Here is a 19866-nt window from a genome sequence, read left to right as displayed (position 1 = left end):
GGCAGCGAGTCCCATGTCGTTACCACTGGCTGCGTGGGAAAGTTCCTCACCTTCCCCAGCTTCTCCCCCACGCCACATCCCCCACAAACCCCTCTACCATCAGCCAATGGGAACAACTTTGCTTTGTTCACCTTATCCAACCGAGTCACCATCCTGTACACCTCTCTCAGATCCCCCCTCAACCTCCTTTACTCCAAGAACAATGACCCCAGCTTCTCAATATCAGTGTGGGGACCACAGCAGGATCCAGTGCTCTAGTTGGTGCCTAACCACAGGCTCCCAACTTCACTGCTTTAGTTCACGATGACTCTGTTGATGAAGATCCCATATCCCACTCTCCACTATCCCAGTGGACCCAAACCCCTTCCCATTCACTCCCACTGTACACAATCCCAATGGACCCAAACCCCTTCCCGTTCACTCCCACTGTACACAATCCCAATGGACCCAAACCCCTTCCCGTTCACTCCCACTGTACACAATCCCAATGGACCCAAACCCCTTCCCGTTCACTCCCACTGTACACAATCCCAATGGACCCAAACCCCTTCCCGTTCACTCCCACTGTACACAATCCCAATGGACCCAAACCCCTTCCCGTTCACTCCCACAGTCCACAATCCCAATGGACCCAAACCCCTTCCCGTTCACTCCCACTATACACAATCTCAATGGACCCAAACCCCTTCCTGTTCACTCCCACTGTTCACAATCCCAATGGACCCAAACCCCTTCCCGTTCGCTCCCACTGTACACAATCCCAATGGACCCAAACCCCTTCCCGTTCACTCCCACTGTACACAATCCCAATGGACCCAAACCCCTTCCCGTTCACTCCCACTGTACACAATCCCAATGTACCCAAACTCCTTCCCATTCACTCCCGCTGTACAAAATCCCAATGGACCGAAACCACTTCCTGTTCACTTCCACTGTACAAAATCCCAATGGACCCAAACTCCTTCCCACTCACTCCCACTGTACACAATCCCAAAGGACCCAAACCCTTTCCCGTTCACTCCCACTGTCCACAATCCCAATGGACCCAAACCCCTTCCCGTTCACTCCCAATGTCCACAATCCCAATGGACCCAAACCCCTTCCCGTTCACTCCCACTGTACGCAATCCCAATGGACCCAAACCCCTTCCTGTTCACATATGATAAAAACAAAAACCTACTGCGGATGCTGGAAATCCAAAACGAAAACAGAATTACCTGGAAAAACTCAGCAGGTCAGGCAGCATCGGTGGAGAAGAAAAGAGTTGACGTTTCGAGTCCTCATGACCCTTCCGCAGAACTGAGTGAAGTTAGGAGAGGGGTGAAATATAAACTGGTTTAAGGTCGGGGGGGGAAAGAAGTTGTTGGGGGGGGTGGTGGTTGTGGGGACAAGCAAGCAGTGATAGGAGCAGATAATCAAAAGATGTTGCAGACAAAGGAACAAAGAGGTGTTGAAGGTGGTGATATTATCTAAGAGAATGTGCTAATTAAGAATGGATGGCCGGACACTCAAGGTACAGCTCTAGTGGGGGTGGGGTGGAAAGACTGACAGGGTATTACAGTTATAGATTTAAAAATAATGGAAATAGTTGGGAAAAGAAAAATCTATATAAATTATTGGAAAAAACAAAAGGGAGGGGGAGGAAACGGGGTGGGGATGGAGGAGGGAGTTTAAGATCTAAAGTTGTTGAATTCAATATTCAGTCCGGAAGGCTGTAAAGTGCCTAGTCAGAAGATGAGGTGCTGTTCCTCCAGTTTGCATTGGGCTTCACTGGAACAATGCAGCAAGCCAAGGACAGGGTGGAGTGTTAAAATGGCAAGCGACAGGGAGGTTTGGGTCTTTCTTGCGGACAGACCGAAGGTGTTCTGCAAAGCGGTCACCCAGTTTGCGTTTGGTCTCTCCAATGTAGAGGAAACCGCATTGGGAGCAACGAATGCAGTAGACTAAGTTGGGGGAAATGCAAGTGAAATGCTGCTTCACTTGAAAGGAGTGTTTGGGCCCTTGGACAGTGAGGAGAGAGGAAGTGAAGGGGTAGGTGTTGCATCTTCTGCGTAGGCATGGGGAGGTGCCATAGGTGGGGGTTGAGAAGTAGGGGGTGATGGAGGAGTGGACCAGGGTGTCCCGGAGGGAATGATCCCTACGGAATGCCGCCAGGGGGGGTGAAGGGAAGATGTGTTTGGTGGTGGCATCATGCTGGAGTTGGTGGAAATGGCGGAGGATGATCCTTTGAATGCGGAGGCTGGTGGGGTGATAAGTGAGGACAAGGGGGACCCTATCATGTTTCTGGGAGGGAGGAGAAGGCGTGAGGGCAGATGCGCGGGAGATGGGCCGGACACGGTTGAGGGCCCTGTCAACCACCGTGGGTGGAAATCCTCGGTTAAGGAAGAAGGAGGACATGTGAGAGGAACTGTTTTTGAAGGTAGCATCATCAGAACAGATGAGACGGAGGCGAAGGAACTGAGAGAATGGGATGGAGTCCTCACAGGAAGCGGGGTATGAGGAGCTGTAGTCGAGGTAGCTGTGGGAGTCGGTAGGCTTGTAATGGACATTGGTGGACAGTCTATCATCAGAAATTGAGACAGAGAGGTCAAGGAAGGGAAGAGAAGTGTCAGAGATGAACCATGTGAAAATGATGGAGGGGTGGAGATTGGAAACAAAATGAATAAATTTTTCCAGGTCCCCACGAGAGCATGAAGCAGCACAGAAGTAATCATCGATGTACCGGAGAAAGAGTTGTGGGAGTTGATCCTTCCCGTTCACTCCCACTGTACACAGTCTGACCAAAGGCATGGCTCGGGACACAGATAGAGGCTGCTCTGTGCTGGTTACTAAAGGTTAAGAGCTACTTTGTCCTTTGCATTGAGAGTAGATCAGAATAGAATAGAGATTGTATCTGTGAGAATGTCTCCAGAGATTGTACTGTGGCATAGTTGCCAGATTCTTATCGTGAACTTGTGAACATTTCACTGAGTAAACAGCTAAAAATAACAAAGGGATGTAGCAGGATGGAGGCCATGTGAGGCAATGACTAGTCTGTTAAACACATCAGTACAAACTGTGGTTATCTCAAAGAGAGACAGGTACACTGACTGGCCTCTCTGGTCACCTATCTCTCAGGGAGATATCTGTACACTGACTGGTGTCTCTCAGTCCCTCTCTCTCTCAGGGAGATACCTGTACACTAACTGGTGTCTCTCAGTCCCTCTCTCTCGCAGGGAGATATCTGTACACTGACTGGTGTCTCCCAGTCACCTCGCTCTCAGGGAGATATCTGTACACTGACTGGTGTCTCCCAGTCACCTTGCTCTCAGGGAGATATCTGTACACTGACTGGTGTCTCTCAGTCCCCTTTCTCTCAGGGAGATATCTGTACACTGACTGGTGTCTCTCAGTCCCCTCTCTCTCAGGGAGATAACTGTACACTGACTGGTGTCCCTCAGTCCTCTCTCTCTCTCAGGGAGATATCTGTACACTGACTGGTGTCTCTCAGTCCTCTCTCTCTCAGGGAGATATCTGTACACTGACTGGTGTCTCTCAGTCCCCTCTCTCTCAGGGAGATAACTGTACACTGACTGGTGTCCCTCAGTCCTCTCTCTCTCTCAGGGAGATATCTGTACACTGACTGGTGTCTCTCAGTCCTCTCTCTCTCAGGGAGATATCCGTACACTGACTGGTATCTCTCAGTCCCCTCTCTCTCAGGGAGATATCTGTACACTGACTGGTGTCTCTCAGTCCCCTCTCTCTCAGGGAGATATCTGTACACTGACTGGTGTCTCTCAGTCCCCTCTCTCTCAGGGAGATATCTGTACACTGACTGCTGTCTCTCAGTCCCCTCTCTCTCAGGGAGATATCTGTACACTGACTGCTGTCTCTCAGTCCCCTCTCTCTCAGGGAGATATCTGTACACTGGCGGCTGTCTCTCAGTCTCTCGCTCTGAGGGAGATATCTGTACACTGACTGGTGTCTCTCAGTCCCCTCTCTCTCAGGGAGATATCTGTACACTGACTGGTGTCTCTCAGTCCCTCTCTCCCAGGGAGATATCTGTGCACTGACTGGTGTCTCTCAGTCCCCTCTCTTCTCAGGGAGATATCTGTACACTGACTGGTGTCTCTCAGTCCCTCTCTCCCAGGGAGATATCTGTGCACTGACTGGTGTCTCTCAGTCCCTCTCTCCCAGGGAGATATCTGTACACTGACTGGTGTCTCTCAGTCCCCTCTCTTCTCAGGGAGATATCTGTACACTGACTGGTGTCTCTCAGTCTCTCTCTCCCAGGAAATATCTGTACACTGTACACCCTCCCCCTGCCCCTCCCCCGCACCCTCCCCCTCCCCCACCCCCACCCCCAACCCCTCCCCCTGCCCCTCCACCACCCACTCCCCCTCCCCCACCCCTTCAGGGAGACTACGCTCCTCACTGTCCACGCCCCTCTCCCCGCTCCCCCTCCCCATCCCGTTCAGGGAGCCTACACTCCGCGCTGGCCCGCGCACACCTCACTGTCCGCACTCCCCTCGCCGCTCCCGCTCCCCCTCCCCGGCAGCGCTGAGTATCTCAGCGCCCGCTTGGCACCGACTGGCTGCCCATTGGTCGGTCAGTGTGAGAATGCAGCCCGGGGCCAATCACGGTCAGCGGTCTGATCCCCAGCAACCCCCCCCCTGACCTATAACCTCTACCCCTCCCCCCCACCCACGGACAGAGAGAGAGAGAGAGAGACCCGAATGTCACCCGGATACAGGTTGAACCCACCCTGAGCCCCTTCAACAAGAGACTTCGAGGGCTCGGGAGTGAATTCCAAACCTTGGGGGCAACTGGAGGCACCTCCCCCTCGATCCCCCTCCCCCACTCGCCCCCTCGATCCCCCTCCCCCACTCGCCCCCTCGATCCCCCTCCGCCACTCACACCCTCGACCCCTCCCCCACTCATCCCCTCGAGACCCCTCCCCCACTCAGCCCCTCGATCCCCCACTCACCCCCTCGATCCCCCTCCCCCACTCGCCCCCTCGATCCCCCTCCCCCACTCACCCCCTCAACCCCTCCCCCACTCACCCCCTCGAGACCCCTCCCCCACTCGCCCCCTCGAGCCCCCTCCCCCACTCACCCCCTCGATCCCCCTCCCCCACTCGCCCCCTCGATCACCCTCCCCCACTCACCCCCTCGATCCCCTCCCCCACTCACCCCCTCGATCCCCTCCCCCACTCACCCCCTCGAGCCCCTCCCCCACTCACCCCCTCGCGACCCCTCCCCAACTCACCCCCTCGAGCCCCTCTCCCACTCACCCCCTCGAGCCCCTCCCTCAATTACCCCCTCCAGACCCCTCTCCCACTCACCCCCTTGAGACCCCTCCCCCACTCGCCCCCTCGATCCCCCTCCCCCACTCACCCCCTCGATCCCCCCCACCACTCACCCCCTCGAGCCCCCTCCCCCACTCACCCCCTCGATCCCCCTCCCCCACTCACCCCCTCGATCCCCCTCCCCCACTCACCCCCTCGATCCCCCTCCCCCACTCACCCCCTCGATCCCCCTCCCCCACTCACCCCCTCGATCCCCCTCCCCCACTCACCCCCTCGATCCCCCTCCCCCACTCACCCCCTCGATCCCCCTCCCCCACTCACCCCCTCGATCCCCCTCCCCCACTCACCCCCTCGATCCCCCTCCTCCACTCACCCCCTCGATCCCCGTCCCCCACTCACCCCCTCGAGACCCCTCCCGCACTCGCCCCCTCGATCCCCCTCCCCCACTCACCCCCTCGAGACCCCTCCCCCACTCGATAAACTCATGGCTAATCCAGTAGTATCCTTCATGCCAGTTTCCGGTCTGTCCATCTCCCCTCAGAACCCTCGAATTCTCCTCGATCAGAAACCCGTCTCACTCGGCCTTGAGTATATCCAACGCCCCGGCCTCCACTGCTCTCTGAGGGGGGGAGAGAGAATCTCACAGACTGACCACCCTCTGAGAGAAGAAATTCCTCCTCATCTCCATCTCCAACCCTCGAGAAGGTGGTGGGTGAGCCGCCTTCTTGAGCCGCTGCAGTCCCCGTGTGGTGTAGGTACACCCACGGCGCTGTTAGGGAGGGAGTTCCAGGATTTGGACCCAGTGACAGTGAAGGAACGGCCGATATACTTCCAAGTCGGGATGGTGAGTGGCTCGGAGGGGGAACTTCCAGGTGGTGGTGTTCCCCATGTGTCTGCTGCCCTTGTCCTTCTAGATGGTAGAGGTCGTGGATTTGGGCGGCGCTGTCGAAGGAACCTTGGTGAGTTGCTGCAGTGCATCTTGTAGATGGTACACACACTGCTGCCCCTGTGCATCGGTGGTGGAGGGAGTGAATGTTTGTGGATGGGGTGCTGATCAAGCGGGGGGGCTGCTTTGTCCTGGACGGTGTCGAGCTTCTTGAGTGTTGTGGGAGCCGCACTCATCCAGGCAAGTGGGGAGTATTCCATCACACTCCTGACTTGTGCCTTGTAGATGGTGGACAGGCTTTGGGGAGTCAGGAGGTGAGTTACTCTCCACAGGATTCCCAGCCTCTGACCTGCTCTTGTAGCCACAGTATTTATATGGCTGGTCCAGTTCAGTTTCTGGTCAATGGTAACTCCCAGGATGTTGATAGTGGGGGATTCAGTGATGGTAATGCCATTGAATGTCAAGGGGTGATGGTTGGATTCTCTCTTGTTGGAGATGGTCATTGCCTGCACTTGTGTGGCGTGAATGTTACTTGCCACTTGTCAGCCCAAGCCTGGATATTGTCCAGGTCTTGCTGCATTTGGACATGGGCTGCTTCAGTATCTGAGGAGTCGCGAATGGTGTTGAACATTGTACAATCATCAGCGAACATCCCCACTTCTGACCTTATGATGGAGGGAAGGTCATTGATGAAGCAGCTGAAGATGGTTGGGCCGAGGACACTAACCCTGAGGAACTCCTGCAGTGATGTCCTGGAGCTGAGATGACTGACCTCCAACAACCACAACCATCTTCCTTTGTGCTAGGTATGACTCCAACCAGCAGACAGATGGACAGATGCATCTGTGGCAGGCAGGTTGGTGAGGGCGAGGTTGAGCATGTTTTTACCTCTTGTTGGTTCCCTCACTGCCTGCTGTAGACCCAGTGTAGCAGCTATGTCCTTTAGGACTCAGAGAGAGTGTGTGAGAGAGATTATCAGTGTGTGTGTGTGTGACAGAGTGTGTGTGTGACAGAGTGTGTGTGTGTGTGTGAGAGTGTGTGTGTGTGTGTGTGAGAGTGTGTGTGTTTGTGTGTGTGTGTGTGTGAGAGTGTGTGTGTGTGTTTGTGTGTGACAGGGTGTGTGTGAGGGTGTGTGTGTGACAGAGTGTGTGTGTGTGTGACAGAGTGTGTGTGTGTGTGTGTGTGAGTCTCTGTGTGTGTGTATGATTGTGTGTTTGTGTGAGTCTGTGTGTGTGTGAGTCTGTGTGAGTGCGTGAGTGTGTGTCTGTGAGTGTGTGTGAGTGTGTGTGAGAGTGTGAGTGTGAGTGTGTGTGAGAGAGTTAGGGTATTTAGGAAGAGTGATTATTATACATTCAAGTCCATTCTGTACATTAATATGCTTTGTCTTTCTCCTGGTCAAGTTTGGTTTTATATTAATCTAATAATTTTGCCTCATAGACCCGACAAGCCTCAAAGACTATTCTCTCTCTCTGTCCCTCTATCTCTCTGTCTCTCTCTCTCTCTCTCTGTCTCTCTCTCTCTCTGTCTCACTCTCTCTCTGTCTCGTTCTCTCTCTGTCTCTGTCTCTCTCTCTGTCTCTCTCTCTCTGTCTCTCTGTCTCTCTCTGTCACTCTCTCTCTCCTCCTCTGTCTCTCTCTCTCTCCCTCTCTGTCTCTCTCTCTCTCTCCCTCTCTGTCTCTCTCTCTCTCTGTCTCTGCCTCTCTCTCTCTGTCTCTCTCTCTCTGTCTGTCTCTCTGTCTCTCTCTCTCTCTGTCTCTATCTCTCTCTCTCCCTCTCTCTCTGTCTCTCTCTCTCTCTCTGTCTCTCTCTCCCTCTCTGTCTGTCCCTCTCTCTCTGTCTCTCTCTCTGTCTGTCTCTCTCTCTCCCTCTCTCTCTCTCTGCCTCTCTCTCTCTCTGCCTCTCTCTCTCTCTCTCTGTCTCTCTCTCTCTTCCTCTCTCTCTGTCTCTCTGTTTCTCTCTATCTCTCTCTGTCTCTATCTCTCTCTCTTCCTCTCTCTCTGTCTCTCTGTTTCTCTCTCTCTCTCTCTGTCTGTCTGCCTGTCTCTCTCTCTCTCTGTCTCTCTCCCTCTCTCTCTCTGTCACTCTCTCTCTATCTGCCTCTCTCTCTATCTCTCTCTCTCTCTCTCCCTCCCCTCCCTCCGCTCCCCTCCCTGTTGCCCTCCCCCTGTCCCTGGGCCTGGAGTGGTGAGTTGGGTGAGGGCTGGTTTGTCTCGGGCCTGCTAGGCCTCACATTGTTGCCTATCTCTCGGGTTTGGCGTGGACACCATGTGGTCTGTCTTGTGCGGGCAGCTCCACACAGATCCATATAAGTCCTGGGTGGGATGGTCTCCAATCTGCAGTTCCCCTCCTCTCAGTCAGTATAAAATGGCCTGTGGCAGAGGCAGCTCAGCAGCTGCGATAACCCAGCCTCCAGGAGAAGCCTCGGGCCTAGTGCTGAGCGAGGGTGGGCAGCCGGGGCCTAGGCAGGAAGAAGACAGGCTAATTCCAGGAGCAGCCATTGAGCTGAGCAGGTTCGAGTTCAGGTAGGCCCAACGCTGGACCCCAGCTCGCTGAGACTCTCCGCAATGCTCAGACATTCCGAAAAGATCTTCCAGCCCCCTCTGACACCCCCTGTCCACACTCCAGCCTCCATGTCTCTCGCCCTCTCCACACCATTGGGAAGATCTCTCATCCCATCTCCTCAACTCATCCTCCTTCTTTGTCTCTCTCTCTGAACTTCCCTCGTTCTCTCCCTCAATCGGTTACTCTTCTCTCTCTCTCTCTCTCTGTCTCTCTCTCTCTCTCTATGTCCCTCACTCTCTCTCTCTGTCTCTCTCTGTCTCACTTTGTCTCTATCTCTCTCTCCCTCTCACTGTCTATCATTCTCCACTCCATCTCTCTCTCTTTTTCTCACTTCTTTTATCTCTCTCGCTCTCTGTCTCTCTACCTCTCTCTCTCTCTCGCTACCTATCACTTTTCTTCTCTCTGTCTCTCTCTCTCTTTCTTTATTTCTCTCTCTAGGCCTCTCCCCCTCTTGCCTCTGCCTCTCTCTCTCTGTCTCTCTCTCTCCATCTCTCAATCTCTCTGTATCTCTATCCTTCTCTCTCCCTGTTTCTCTGTCTCTCTATCACTTTCCCTCTCACTATCTATCACTCTCCTTCTCTCCATCTCTCTCAGTCTATCTCTCTCCCTGTTTTTCTCTGCTTCTTTCTTTCTATCTCTGTCTCTCTCTCTCTTTCTCTCTCCCCGTCTTTCTCTCTCCTCTCTATCTCTGTCTCGGCCTCTTTCTCTCTCCCTCTCTCTACCTCTCTTGTTCTCGCTATCTATCACTGTCCTCTCCATCTCTCCGCCTCTTGCCCCCTCTTGCTTTCTCTCTCTGTTTCTCTCTCTCTTTTCTCGCTTGTTTCATTCTCGCTGTCTCTCTCTCTCTCTCCGTCTGTCTCTCTCTTTACCTCTCTCCCTCTCGCTATCTATCACTCCCCTCTCCACCTCTCTCTTTCTGTCTCTCTCTCTTTGAGCCTCAGTTTCTCCCTCCTTCTCCCTCTCTCTCGCTGTCTTCTCTGTCTCTCTCTCTCTCTGTCTTGTTATCTATTACCTTCCTTCTCTCCAACTCTCTCTCTCCCGCTTTGCCTCCCATCCCGGCACCAGAGGATGGTTACAGCACAGGAGGCCACTCTGCCCATCGTGTCAGTGCCATCTCTCCAAATGAATAATTCACCAGACGCCAAACCCAACCAACCCCCGCTGCTCCCCCAGCATTCCCCCGATTAGCCCTGCACATCCTTGCTTTCCCGATAACAATCCCATTCCCTCTTGAACCCCTCGATTGGCCCACACTCTCAGGCAGCGCGTTCCAGATCCTAACCCCCTCGATTGACCCTCCCTCCCCCACACTCTCAGGCAGCGCGTTCCGGACCCTAACCCCTCGATTGACCCTCCCTCCCCCACACTCTCAGGCAGCGCGTTCCGGACCCTAACCCCTCGATTGACCCTCCCTCCCCCACACTCTCAGGCAGCGCGTTCCAGATCCTAACCCCTCGATTGACCCTCCCTCCCCCACACTCTCAGGCAGCGCGTTCCAGATCCTAACCCCTCGCTGCGTGAAAAAGTTTCTCCTCATGTCTCCATCGCTCCTTTTACCCATCGCCTTCAATCCGTGTCCCTCTGCTTCTCCATACTTCCCCGCAAATGGGAACAGTTTCTCCCGATCCACTCTGCTCCAGAGCCCCTCACGATTTTGAACGTCTTGATCCAATCTCCTCTCCACCTTCTCTTCTCCGAGGAGAACAGTCCCAACTTCTCCAATCGATCCACGGAACTGAAGTTCCTCGTCCCTGGAACCATTCCCGTGAATCTTTCCCGCACTCTCTCTCTCTCTCTCTCCAATTCCTTCACATCCTTCCTAAAGTGCGGAGCCCAGAACTGGACACAACACTCCAGCTGAGGCTGAACTAGTGCCTTATACAAGTTCAACACAACCTCCTTGCTCTTGTACTCTCTGCCCCTATGAATAAAGCCCAGGGTACTGTCTGCTTTATTACCCACTCTCTCAACCTGTCCTGCCCCCTTCAATGAGTTATTCACATGTACCCCCAGGTCCCCCTACTCCTGCCCTGCTCCCTTTAGGGTTGTCCCCTTTATTGTATATTATCTTCCCCTGTTCTTCATACCGAACTCTCTCATCCAGGCAAGTGGGGAGTATCCCATCCCACTCCTGACTTGTGCCTTGTAGATGGTGGACAGGCTTTGGGGGGGTCAGGAGGTGAGTTACTCTCCGCAGGATTCCCAGCCTCTGACCTGCTCTTGTAGCCACAGTATTTATGTGGCTGGGTCCAGTTCAGTTTCTGGTCAATGGTAACCCCCAGGATGTGGATAGTGGGGGGATTGAGATCAGTTAAAGATAATTAATCTTTAACACATTGATCGGGAATTAAGCCACATCAGCTCTTTCCGGCTTGATGCTATGAGGGAGAGGCCGGGTACAGCAATGGCAGCCTAGTCTGGGATGGGTCAGAAGACAGCGGTCGGACACTCCCAGACCCGTCTGCCTTTTGGGTCACTCCCAGACGCTGTCTGCCCACAATAACCGTGTTCTCACCAGGATTCCTGTCCCTGTTCACTCCACACCAGTAACAGGTTAAACCCCCCCCACCCAAACACCATCTGACCCAATCCCCGGTCAGCCTGTACCTGTCGCTGCCTGTTCCCTGACCACTGTGTCCCTGAGAGCGTGTGTGACCCCAGCCTCTTTACCCCCCACCACCCCCCCCCATTCAGGTTAGAAACAGGCGGGAGGGTCTGTTTCACTGTATCATTTAGACACTGGATTGGATTCGAAGCTTTTAATCTCACCACATCATCTGATTCAATCTAGACCCAAGGCTTAGTTTCTCTCGCAATGAATCTATGTGAATAGAAGAGAAGAGTTTGCCTTTGGTTAACCAATATCTCTGAACATTGAGTAGCTCCTTCACCATCATGTCAATCTGATGATTGTCTCTGTCGAATGAAACTGGGACACGAGGTACAGATCGACTTTCCACTCCCTGACAGAACTCCTGTACCCCCATCGCACCTTCATCCCTCTCTCTCTCTCCCTCTTTCTCCCTGCCTGTCCCACTCTCCCTCTCCCTGTCCCTCTCTTTTTCTCTCTCTGTCTCTCTCCCTCTTTCTCCCTGTCTGTCCCACTCTCTCTCTCTCTCTCTCTCTCTGTCTCTGTCTCTCTCTCTCTCTCTCTCTGTCCCTCTCTCTCTGTCCCACTCTCTCTCCCTCTGTCCCTCTCTCTTTCTCTCTCCCTCTGTCTCTCTCTCTCTGTCCCACTCTCCCTCTCCCTGTCTCTCTTTCTCTCTATCTCTCTGTCTGTCTCTCTCTCTCTCTGTCTCTCTCTCTCTCTGTCCCACTCTCCCTCTCCCTGTCTCTCTCTCTCTCTGTCTATCTCTCTCTCTGTCTCTCTCTCACTCTCTGTCCCTCTCTCTTTCTCTCTCCCTCTGTCCCTCTCTCTCTCTCTGTCCCTCTCTCTCTTTCTCCCTCTTTGACCCTCTCTCTCTCTCTCTCTCTCTGGCCCTCTCTCTCTCTCTCTCTGTCCCTCTCTCTCTTTCTCCCTCTCTGACCCTCGCTCTCTCTGTCTCTCTCTCTCTTTCTCCCTCTCTCTCTGTCCCTCTCTCTCTTTCTCCCTCTCTGACCCTCTCTCTCTCTCTCTCTCTCTCTCTGTCCCTCTCTCTCTCTCTCTCTGTCCCTCTCTCTCTCCCCCTTTGTTTGACTCGATATCTCTTTCTCCTTTTCGATCTGTCTCTCTCCCTGTTTCTCTTTGAACCTGTCATTCAATTTCTGTCTCTCTCTCTCTCTCTGTCTGTCTCCCTCCCTCCCTCTCTGTTTCTCTCCATCTCTCTTCCTCCTTCCCTATGTGGCTCTTGATGTTTCTCTTTGACTCTGTCACTCAATTTCAGTCTCTTCCTCTCTCTCTTTCTCCATCCCTCTCTCTCTCTCTTTCTCTGTCTCCCTCCCTCTGTCTGCCTCTGTCTCTTTCTCTCTCTCTGTCCCCCTGCCTGTCTCTGTCTCTCTCTGTTTCTGTCTCTCCCATCTCTCTCTGTTTGTCTCGATCTCCCCTTTTCCTTCTCCAAGTGTCTCTCTCTGTTTCTCTTTGACTCTATCACTCAATTTCAGTCTCTGTCTCTCTATCTCTATATCTCTCTCTGTCTCTCTCCCTTTGTCTGCCTCTGTCTCTCTCTCTCTCTGTCTCTCTCTATCTCTATCTCTCTCTCTGGCTCTCTCTGTCTCTCTCTCTAGCCTCTCTCTCTCTGTCTCTCTCTGTCTCTCTCTCTCTCCCTCTCTGTCTCTCTCTCTCTGTCTCTCTCTCTCCCTCTCTGTCTCTCTCTCTCTGTCTGTCTCTCTCTCTCCCTCTGTCTCTCTCTCTCTCTCTCTCTGTTTGTCTCGATCTCTCTTTCTCCTTCTCTATCTGTCTCTCTCTATTTCTCTTTGACTCTGTCACTAAATTCCTGTTCTCCCTGTCTCTCTCTCTCGTCTCTCTCTGTCTCTCTCTGTCTCTCTCTAACTCTCTGTCTCTCTCTCTTTGTGTCTCTCTGTCTCTCTCTCTCTCTGTCTCTCTCTCTCCCTCTCTTTGACTCTCTGTCTCTCTCTCTCTCTCTGTCTCTCTCTCTTTGTAAAACTTCCCCTTGTCAAGCAGTTGACTGTCAGACCCGTGGAAAAAAAACTACTCGAGGCAAAGATTCCTCAATTAAATATCTTTTACACCAAGAGCAAGAAGGAATATTAAGCAAACATCCAATTGTCCGGTGATCCAGGATTGTACAGAAACGTGCCTACCCCTTCACTTTAAACTCAAGTCACCGTCCACTACAAACTCCCGCAGATCAAGGCCAGCAATTGGTCAGTTCCACAATGATTCGTCTCCGACCTTTCACTCACAACCAAACAATTTATGGTCGACTGAAAACCTGATGATCTTTTTCTCCGAAATCTGTTCCACCCATCTTCAGGGGTCCTCCTTCCTGTCATATCGACCAGAGCTTAGTGTCCTTTACAAGTTCTCAGCAATACAAAACCTCCAATCGAATGCTCATTTCTTTGTCTAAACCATGGGGCGAAAGCCCTCCTTGCTGTTATCCAGCTTCCTTCAGCTTCTAGAGCCTCCGCGCAGGACTTCAGTCTTCAGTCAATTAACCCTTTACATCACATCCTTCCCCTGGACAGGCAGCCGGCTTAATGTGAGACACCAGCTCCCGACCCAGGTCGACCGAGGTCCGGCAAATGCACTCGGACGGACGTGGGTGAGGATTAACACCTTTTCTAATCGGTGTGACCCCACTCTCACTCTGTCCTCTCGTTTCTTCAACATGGTCCCTGAGCTAAGAATTTGTGCGTGTGTGTGTGTGTGTGTGTGTAACACCCTTAGAACTGAGGAGAGATTACACTTAAAAATAGCCCAGCAGACAAACCTCAGCACAAGATAAGGGTCCGTTGAGTGCAGAGTTACACTTTTCTTAATACAATTCAGTCATGGGCATCGCTGGCTCGGTCTAGCATTGATTGCCCATCCCTAATTGTCCCCTTTCCTCAGAGAGCGTTTAAGAGTCAAGCCTGTTGCTGTGGGTCTGGAATCACATATAGGCCCAGACCAGACCAGATAAGGACAGCAGATTTCCCTGAGTCTGCCTCCCCCACTCTCTCAGGAAGTTTCTATCCCGATCCCAACAGGCGAGTCAGTTTGACCTGATTTCACCGCTCGCCTTCAGTCAGAGTCCCGCCGGTTCTCAATCATGATCCAGACAGTTCATTACGAAAGTCAGGAATGCTTTCACCGTCACCATTAGACTTTTAATCCCAAACTTTGATTGGATTCTAATTCTGAACCCCAGATTTGAACCCAGGATTCCCAGAACGTTAACCCTGGCTCTGTGGATCACTAGCCCAGTAACGGTACCACTAAGCACCACCACCTCTCCGTCCATTGAAAGCTGCTTAGTTGGAATGATAAAGTGCAGATGCAAAGATTAAACGCTGAGAAAGATAAAATGATATTTAAAGGTGAGATTTCGGCTGTCGTGAGTCACTGTCTCAAAAGCAGGGGTGGCCCGTTTAAGACAGAGGTGAGGAGAATTGTTTTCTCGCTCTGAGGGTCGTGAGTCTCTGGAACTTTCTTCCTTAAGAGACAGTGGGAACCGAGTGTTTGAATCTTTCTCAGGCCGAGGTGGCTCGATTGTTGAGAAGCAAGGGGGAAGCAACAGGTCATCGGCAGGGGGGCATGCGGAGTTGAGGCTACAGTCAGTTCAGCCGCCATCTTGTCGATGGGGGAGCAGGCTGGAGGGGCCGAGTGGCCTACTCCTGCTCCTAATTCCTATGGTTCGTGCGTATGTTCGGGAGATATACTTGGGGGCCCCCGTTGTTTGATTCCCCTCTTGCCGAAGGGAAGCGGTTGAAACCTGCGTCTCGGTTAAGCAGCTGCGATGGTTTCTGCGGTCGACCATTCGGTTTACCTTTTTGGGTGGACTCAGTGAGGTTTTTTTGCAGAGAGTGAGAGAAATAAGGTTTCCTATTGCATGCTTGTGGCCCTCACAGATACTTTCCAACTCCTTCGGCAGCAACAGCAACGTCTCCTGCAGGTGGGCGGGGAAGTGGCAAATGCAGTTTAATCCGGTGAAGTGTGGGGTTAGTGCACACGGTGGAGGGATAGCAAGGCAAGGGACTCCACAGTAAATGGCAGGACAGTGAAAAACATAGAGGAACAGAGGGACTTTGGAGTGCACGTTAAAGAGGGAGGACTCCCTCTTTAACAGGGGTCCCTGACAGAGAGACTCCCTCTTTAACAGGGGTCCCTGAGGGAGAGACTCCCTCTTTAACAGGGGTCCCTGACGGAGAGACTCCCACTTTAACAGGGGTCCCCGACGGAGAGACTCCCTCTTCAACAGCGGTCCCTGACGGAGAGATTCCCTCTTTAACAGGGGTCCCCGACGGAGAGACTCCCTCTTTAACAGGGATCCCCGATGGAGAGACTCCCTCTTTAACAGGGATCCCTGACGGAGAGACTCCCTCTTTAACAGGGGTCCCTGACAGAGAGACTCCCTCTTTAACAGGGGTCCCTGAGGGAGAGACTCCCTCTTTAACAGGGGTCCCTGACGGAGAGACTCCCACTTTAACAGGGGTCCCCGACGGAGAGACTCCCTCTTCAACAGCGGTCCCTGACGGAGAGATTCCCTCTTTAACAGGGGTCCCCGACGGAGAGACTCCCTCTTTAACAGGGATCCCCGATGGAGAGACTCCCTCTTTAACAGGGATCCCTGACGGAGAGACTCCCTCTTTAACAGGGGTCCCTGATGGAGAGACTCCCTCTTTAACAGGGGTCCCTGACGGAGAGACTCCCTCTTTAACAGAGGTCCCCGACGGAGAGACTCCCTCTTTAACAGGGGTCCCCGACGGAGAGACTCCCTCTTTAACAGGGGTCCATGACAGAGAGACCCCCTCTTTAACAGGGGTCCCTGACGGAGAGACACCCTCTTAAAAAGGGTCCTGACTGGGGAGACCCTGGGGTCCGGCATCTTCAGCCGGTCCTTTCCCGATGTCATGTTTCGGACTTCGGAAAGTCCGTCCATTTAGCCGATATTGGGGAATCCACAGTTCCTGATTATTCTAGAAGCAGTACTCTGCACCCCCAGGCAGACCCCGACAGGGAGGGGTGTGGGGAGTCACTGAGTCTAGCAGGTCTGAAAGTCTGCCACCCATTTATTGGGACATCTTCCCGCTTCTATTGATGGATGTTGTCCCTCTATCTCTCACCCCTCACCTCCTGTGACCTACCCAACCATCCCTGTCTCCACCCCATTCTCCCTCCTTGCCCTCATCCATGCCCAGTCACCCAGTATCTACCTAGTAGAGAAGCCATTAGCCATTAATTACATTGGAACTTCTTTGAAATGCTCAAAGCAAGTTCAGAAATAAAAATCAGCTATTCAAAGCTCACTTTGAAAATGATCAACCCCCTGTAAGCTCATAAAACTGTCAGTCAAACAGAACCCGTGAAACTCTTCTTGAAAAAGAACTTTAATTCTCTTATCATCTGTTAATCTTGTCCAAATAAACAATCAGGCATTTAAAAAAATCACTTCAAAGAAAGTTAAAATGATTACAACTTCTAAAACTGTCGATCAAAGAAATGTAATATTACAGGAACTCATAACACTATCAATCAAACAGCCAAGAACATCTTACTGAAAAAACAAACGTTAATTCTATTATCATCTGCTAATCTTGTCCAAATAAGCAATCAGGCATTTAAAACAAAATCACTTCAAAGCAAGATAGAATTATTAGAACTCATAAAACTGTCAATCAAATACAGCCTGTGGAAGTCTTCTGAAAAAGAAAGCCCTCATACATTTGTCATTGCCTAATACTGTCCTAATAGGCAATGAGGCGTTGAAAAAAAATCACTTCAAAGAAAGATCAAATTATTACAACTCATAAAACTATCAATCAAACAGAGCCCGTGAAAGTCTTCTTGATGGAAAGCTTTAACCCATTTATCATTTCCTAATCATGTCCAAATAAATAACCAGGCATTGAAAACAACTCTTCAAAGAAAAGTGAATTCATAACTACTCATAAAACTGTCAATCAAACAAACTTATAATTCCCCTTTGCAGCTGTGTAAACAATCATGCAGGGCTGAATCTATTTGTGGGTCCAGGAGATTAAATTTTGGGTCCATGATTCTCTTCTTTTCCTTCCAGATCTATCCTACTCTGATGACGGGTTGCTATCGATGCCATGATGCCAAGTAGATGTCCAGCCATCCTCCTCCTCCTCTGCCTCTGCTTTCGGGATTCCCTCTGCGTCTGCAACACGGGCAATGCCAATGAGTGCCAGGGCGCCAGCTTTGTACCAGGGGCCAACCTGGCAGGGGAGGGCTACGACGTGGTGACTCTACAAACCAAAGGGGCCTTCGTGATCGATGTCAACCGCTGGCGCAAGCCAGACGGCACCTGCACCCTCTGCAGCAACCGGCTGATGTCCGACGCCCGGCAGCGCCTGCCCCTCTCGCTGGCGGACTGGCGGGTACGCCCGTCCTGCAAGCGCTCGCTGTCCAGCCGTCTCTTCCGCTCCGCCGCGGAGCTGGGCAACTCAGCCTCGTCGAAGATCTCCAACGATTGGAAGGCCGACCTCCAGGTAACCCCCAAGCTGGGCATCACCGCCAACTTCATGGTGACGGGTTCCAAGTCCAAGCTGGTGACTTTTGGCACAACGAGGTCCAAATCGGACAAGTACAGCTTCACCAGCCACCAGTTCCACTGCCAATACTACCAGTACCGGGTGAAGGACCAGCCCCTCTTGGCCGCCCAGTTTGCCCAATCCCTGGCAATGCTGCCCAACGCCTCACACGAGGGCACCAAGTACCACTACCAGAAGCTGGTGGCCACCTACGGCACCCATTACATCAAGTGGGTGGCGCTGGGTGGTCTCTTCAAAGACGTGACGGCTATTCGGACCTGTGAGGCGGCATCCCAGGGCTACACCACCGAGGAGGTGAAGGACTGCCTGGCGGTGGAGGCCAGTGCCCAGGTGGGGATACTGGTCAGAGGCTCAGCGAGGTACGAGCAGTGCAAGGAGTTGACGCGCACCATGAAGCACAAAGATAGTTTCCACCAGGCCTTCAACGACCGGGAGATGGAGGTGACGGGGGGCAAGGCCGGTGAGGGGGTGGACCTCTTCTTCTCCCAGGACGGGACAGCCTTCACCCGCTGGGCGGACAGCCTGCCCACCAGCCCGGGCATGGTGCGGTACGCGCTGGAGCCCCTCCACCACCTGCTGCCCCGCTCCGACCCGCACCACGCCAACCTGCGGCGCTACCTCAGCGACTACATCATGGCCAACGCCCTCTCCCGGGAGTGCGGGGCCACCCTGTGCCCCTCTGGGTCGCACCGGGGCCGGCGGGACCCCTGCTCCTGCCTGTGCCGCGAGGACAGCCGGGTGGACCGCCAGTGCTGCCCCAAGGAGAAGGGCATCGGGCACCTGGCGGTGACGGTCAAGACAGGTCACGACCTCTGGGGGGACGTCAACTCTGCCACCGACGGCTACGTCATCGTCCACTACGGCCAGGCGAGGGCCAGGACGCCCGTCATGTCGCACACCAAGAACCCCACCTGGAACACCAAGCTCGACCTGGGTGAGGTCAAGGCCGAATCCGGACACGAGTTGACCCTCGAGGTCTGGGACCAGGACTATGGCTACGACGACAATCTCCTGGGCACATGCAAGGTGACCCTGACCTCCGGTGCCCACGACGAGGTCTGCTACCTCAGTTACGGCAGCATGACCTATGGCTTCACCTTCACCTGTGGACCCCACCTTGGGGGGCGCACCTGTCAGGATTACCTGCCCAGCCCCAATAGCCCCACCTTCACCTGGTACCTGGGGGCCGCCCATCCCCCCCAGACCCCCGCCTCCCTCGGGCCCCCCGGCTCCAAAGAGCCTCCACCCTCAGTCGTCTTCCCCTGACCTTTAGTCCCTCACCCCGTGACCCCCTGCCGTCGCCAAAGAGAGCACCCATTCTCCCTCTGTCCCTCCCCCGCCCACACCCCAGCTGAGGCATCGCATCTCCCCCCATTCCCCCCAAACAAGCCTCATTCCCATTCCCTCCCCCCCCCCCACCGACCCCTTCCAATCCCTGTCCCGTCAGCCTGTGGGAGAACTGGCGGGTGCAAAGACTTCTTAGCCTTAATGGGTGTGAGTCCTCGGCCACCAATCCCAGCTTGCTTGTACACGCCACGCTTTATTTGATGGGACAGTGTTCCAGTGGAGCTGATGTCTACCTAGTTTTGCCTGGGCAAAGTTTCCCTTCGAACCCTCCAGCCGCCTGAGAATTCATTTGCATTTAGAAATGTCAATCGTATCATTCAGGGGCAGCAACAGATCAAGAAGGCGGCTCACCCCCACCTTCCGAAGGCAATTAGGGGCTGGCAATAAATGCTGGCTGAGACAGCGACACCCACATCCCATAAAAACATAATTGTAAAAAACGCTGCTTGCCATCAGGCTAAACTCATGAGGCTCAGAAATCAGATTAAGATGCGGACAGACACTCGCACCTCCTCCAAGCCCCAACGCCACTTGCTCCCAGTGAACCCTTTGGCAGCTGACTGTGTCACACGGAGGATCAGCCAGGGAACTGAGGATAGTTAACTTCAACTTAGTCAACTGCAAT

At 53.3% G+C, this 19866-nt stretch overlaps 1 protein-coding gene across 1 annotated transcript; it reads left to right on the top strand.

Moving 5' to 3' along the window:
• Positions 1–12013: 12013 nt before the first annotated feature.
• On the top strand, positions 12014–19160 carry LOC144674264 (perforin-1-like; the record flags this gene model as incomplete). The annotated part of the gene is made up of 2 exons (XM_078535694.1): positions 12014–12053; positions 17485–19160. Coding segments are annotated over 2 exons (1716 nt in total), but the record flags the coding sequence as incomplete, so codon positions are not given.
• Positions 19161–19866: the final 706 nt, after the last annotated feature.

Source organism: Cetorhinus maximus, unplaced genomic scaffold (assembly GCF_964194155.1).
Source record: "Cetorhinus maximus unplaced genomic scaffold, sCetMax3.hap1.1 HAP1_SCAFFOLD_602, whole genome shotgun sequence".
In the NCBI taxonomy this organism is placed as follows: domain Eukaryota; kingdom Metazoa; phylum Chordata; class Chondrichthyes; order Lamniformes; family Cetorhinidae; genus Cetorhinus; species Cetorhinus maximus.
This window is presented reverse-complemented; position numbering and strand designations above follow the sequence as displayed.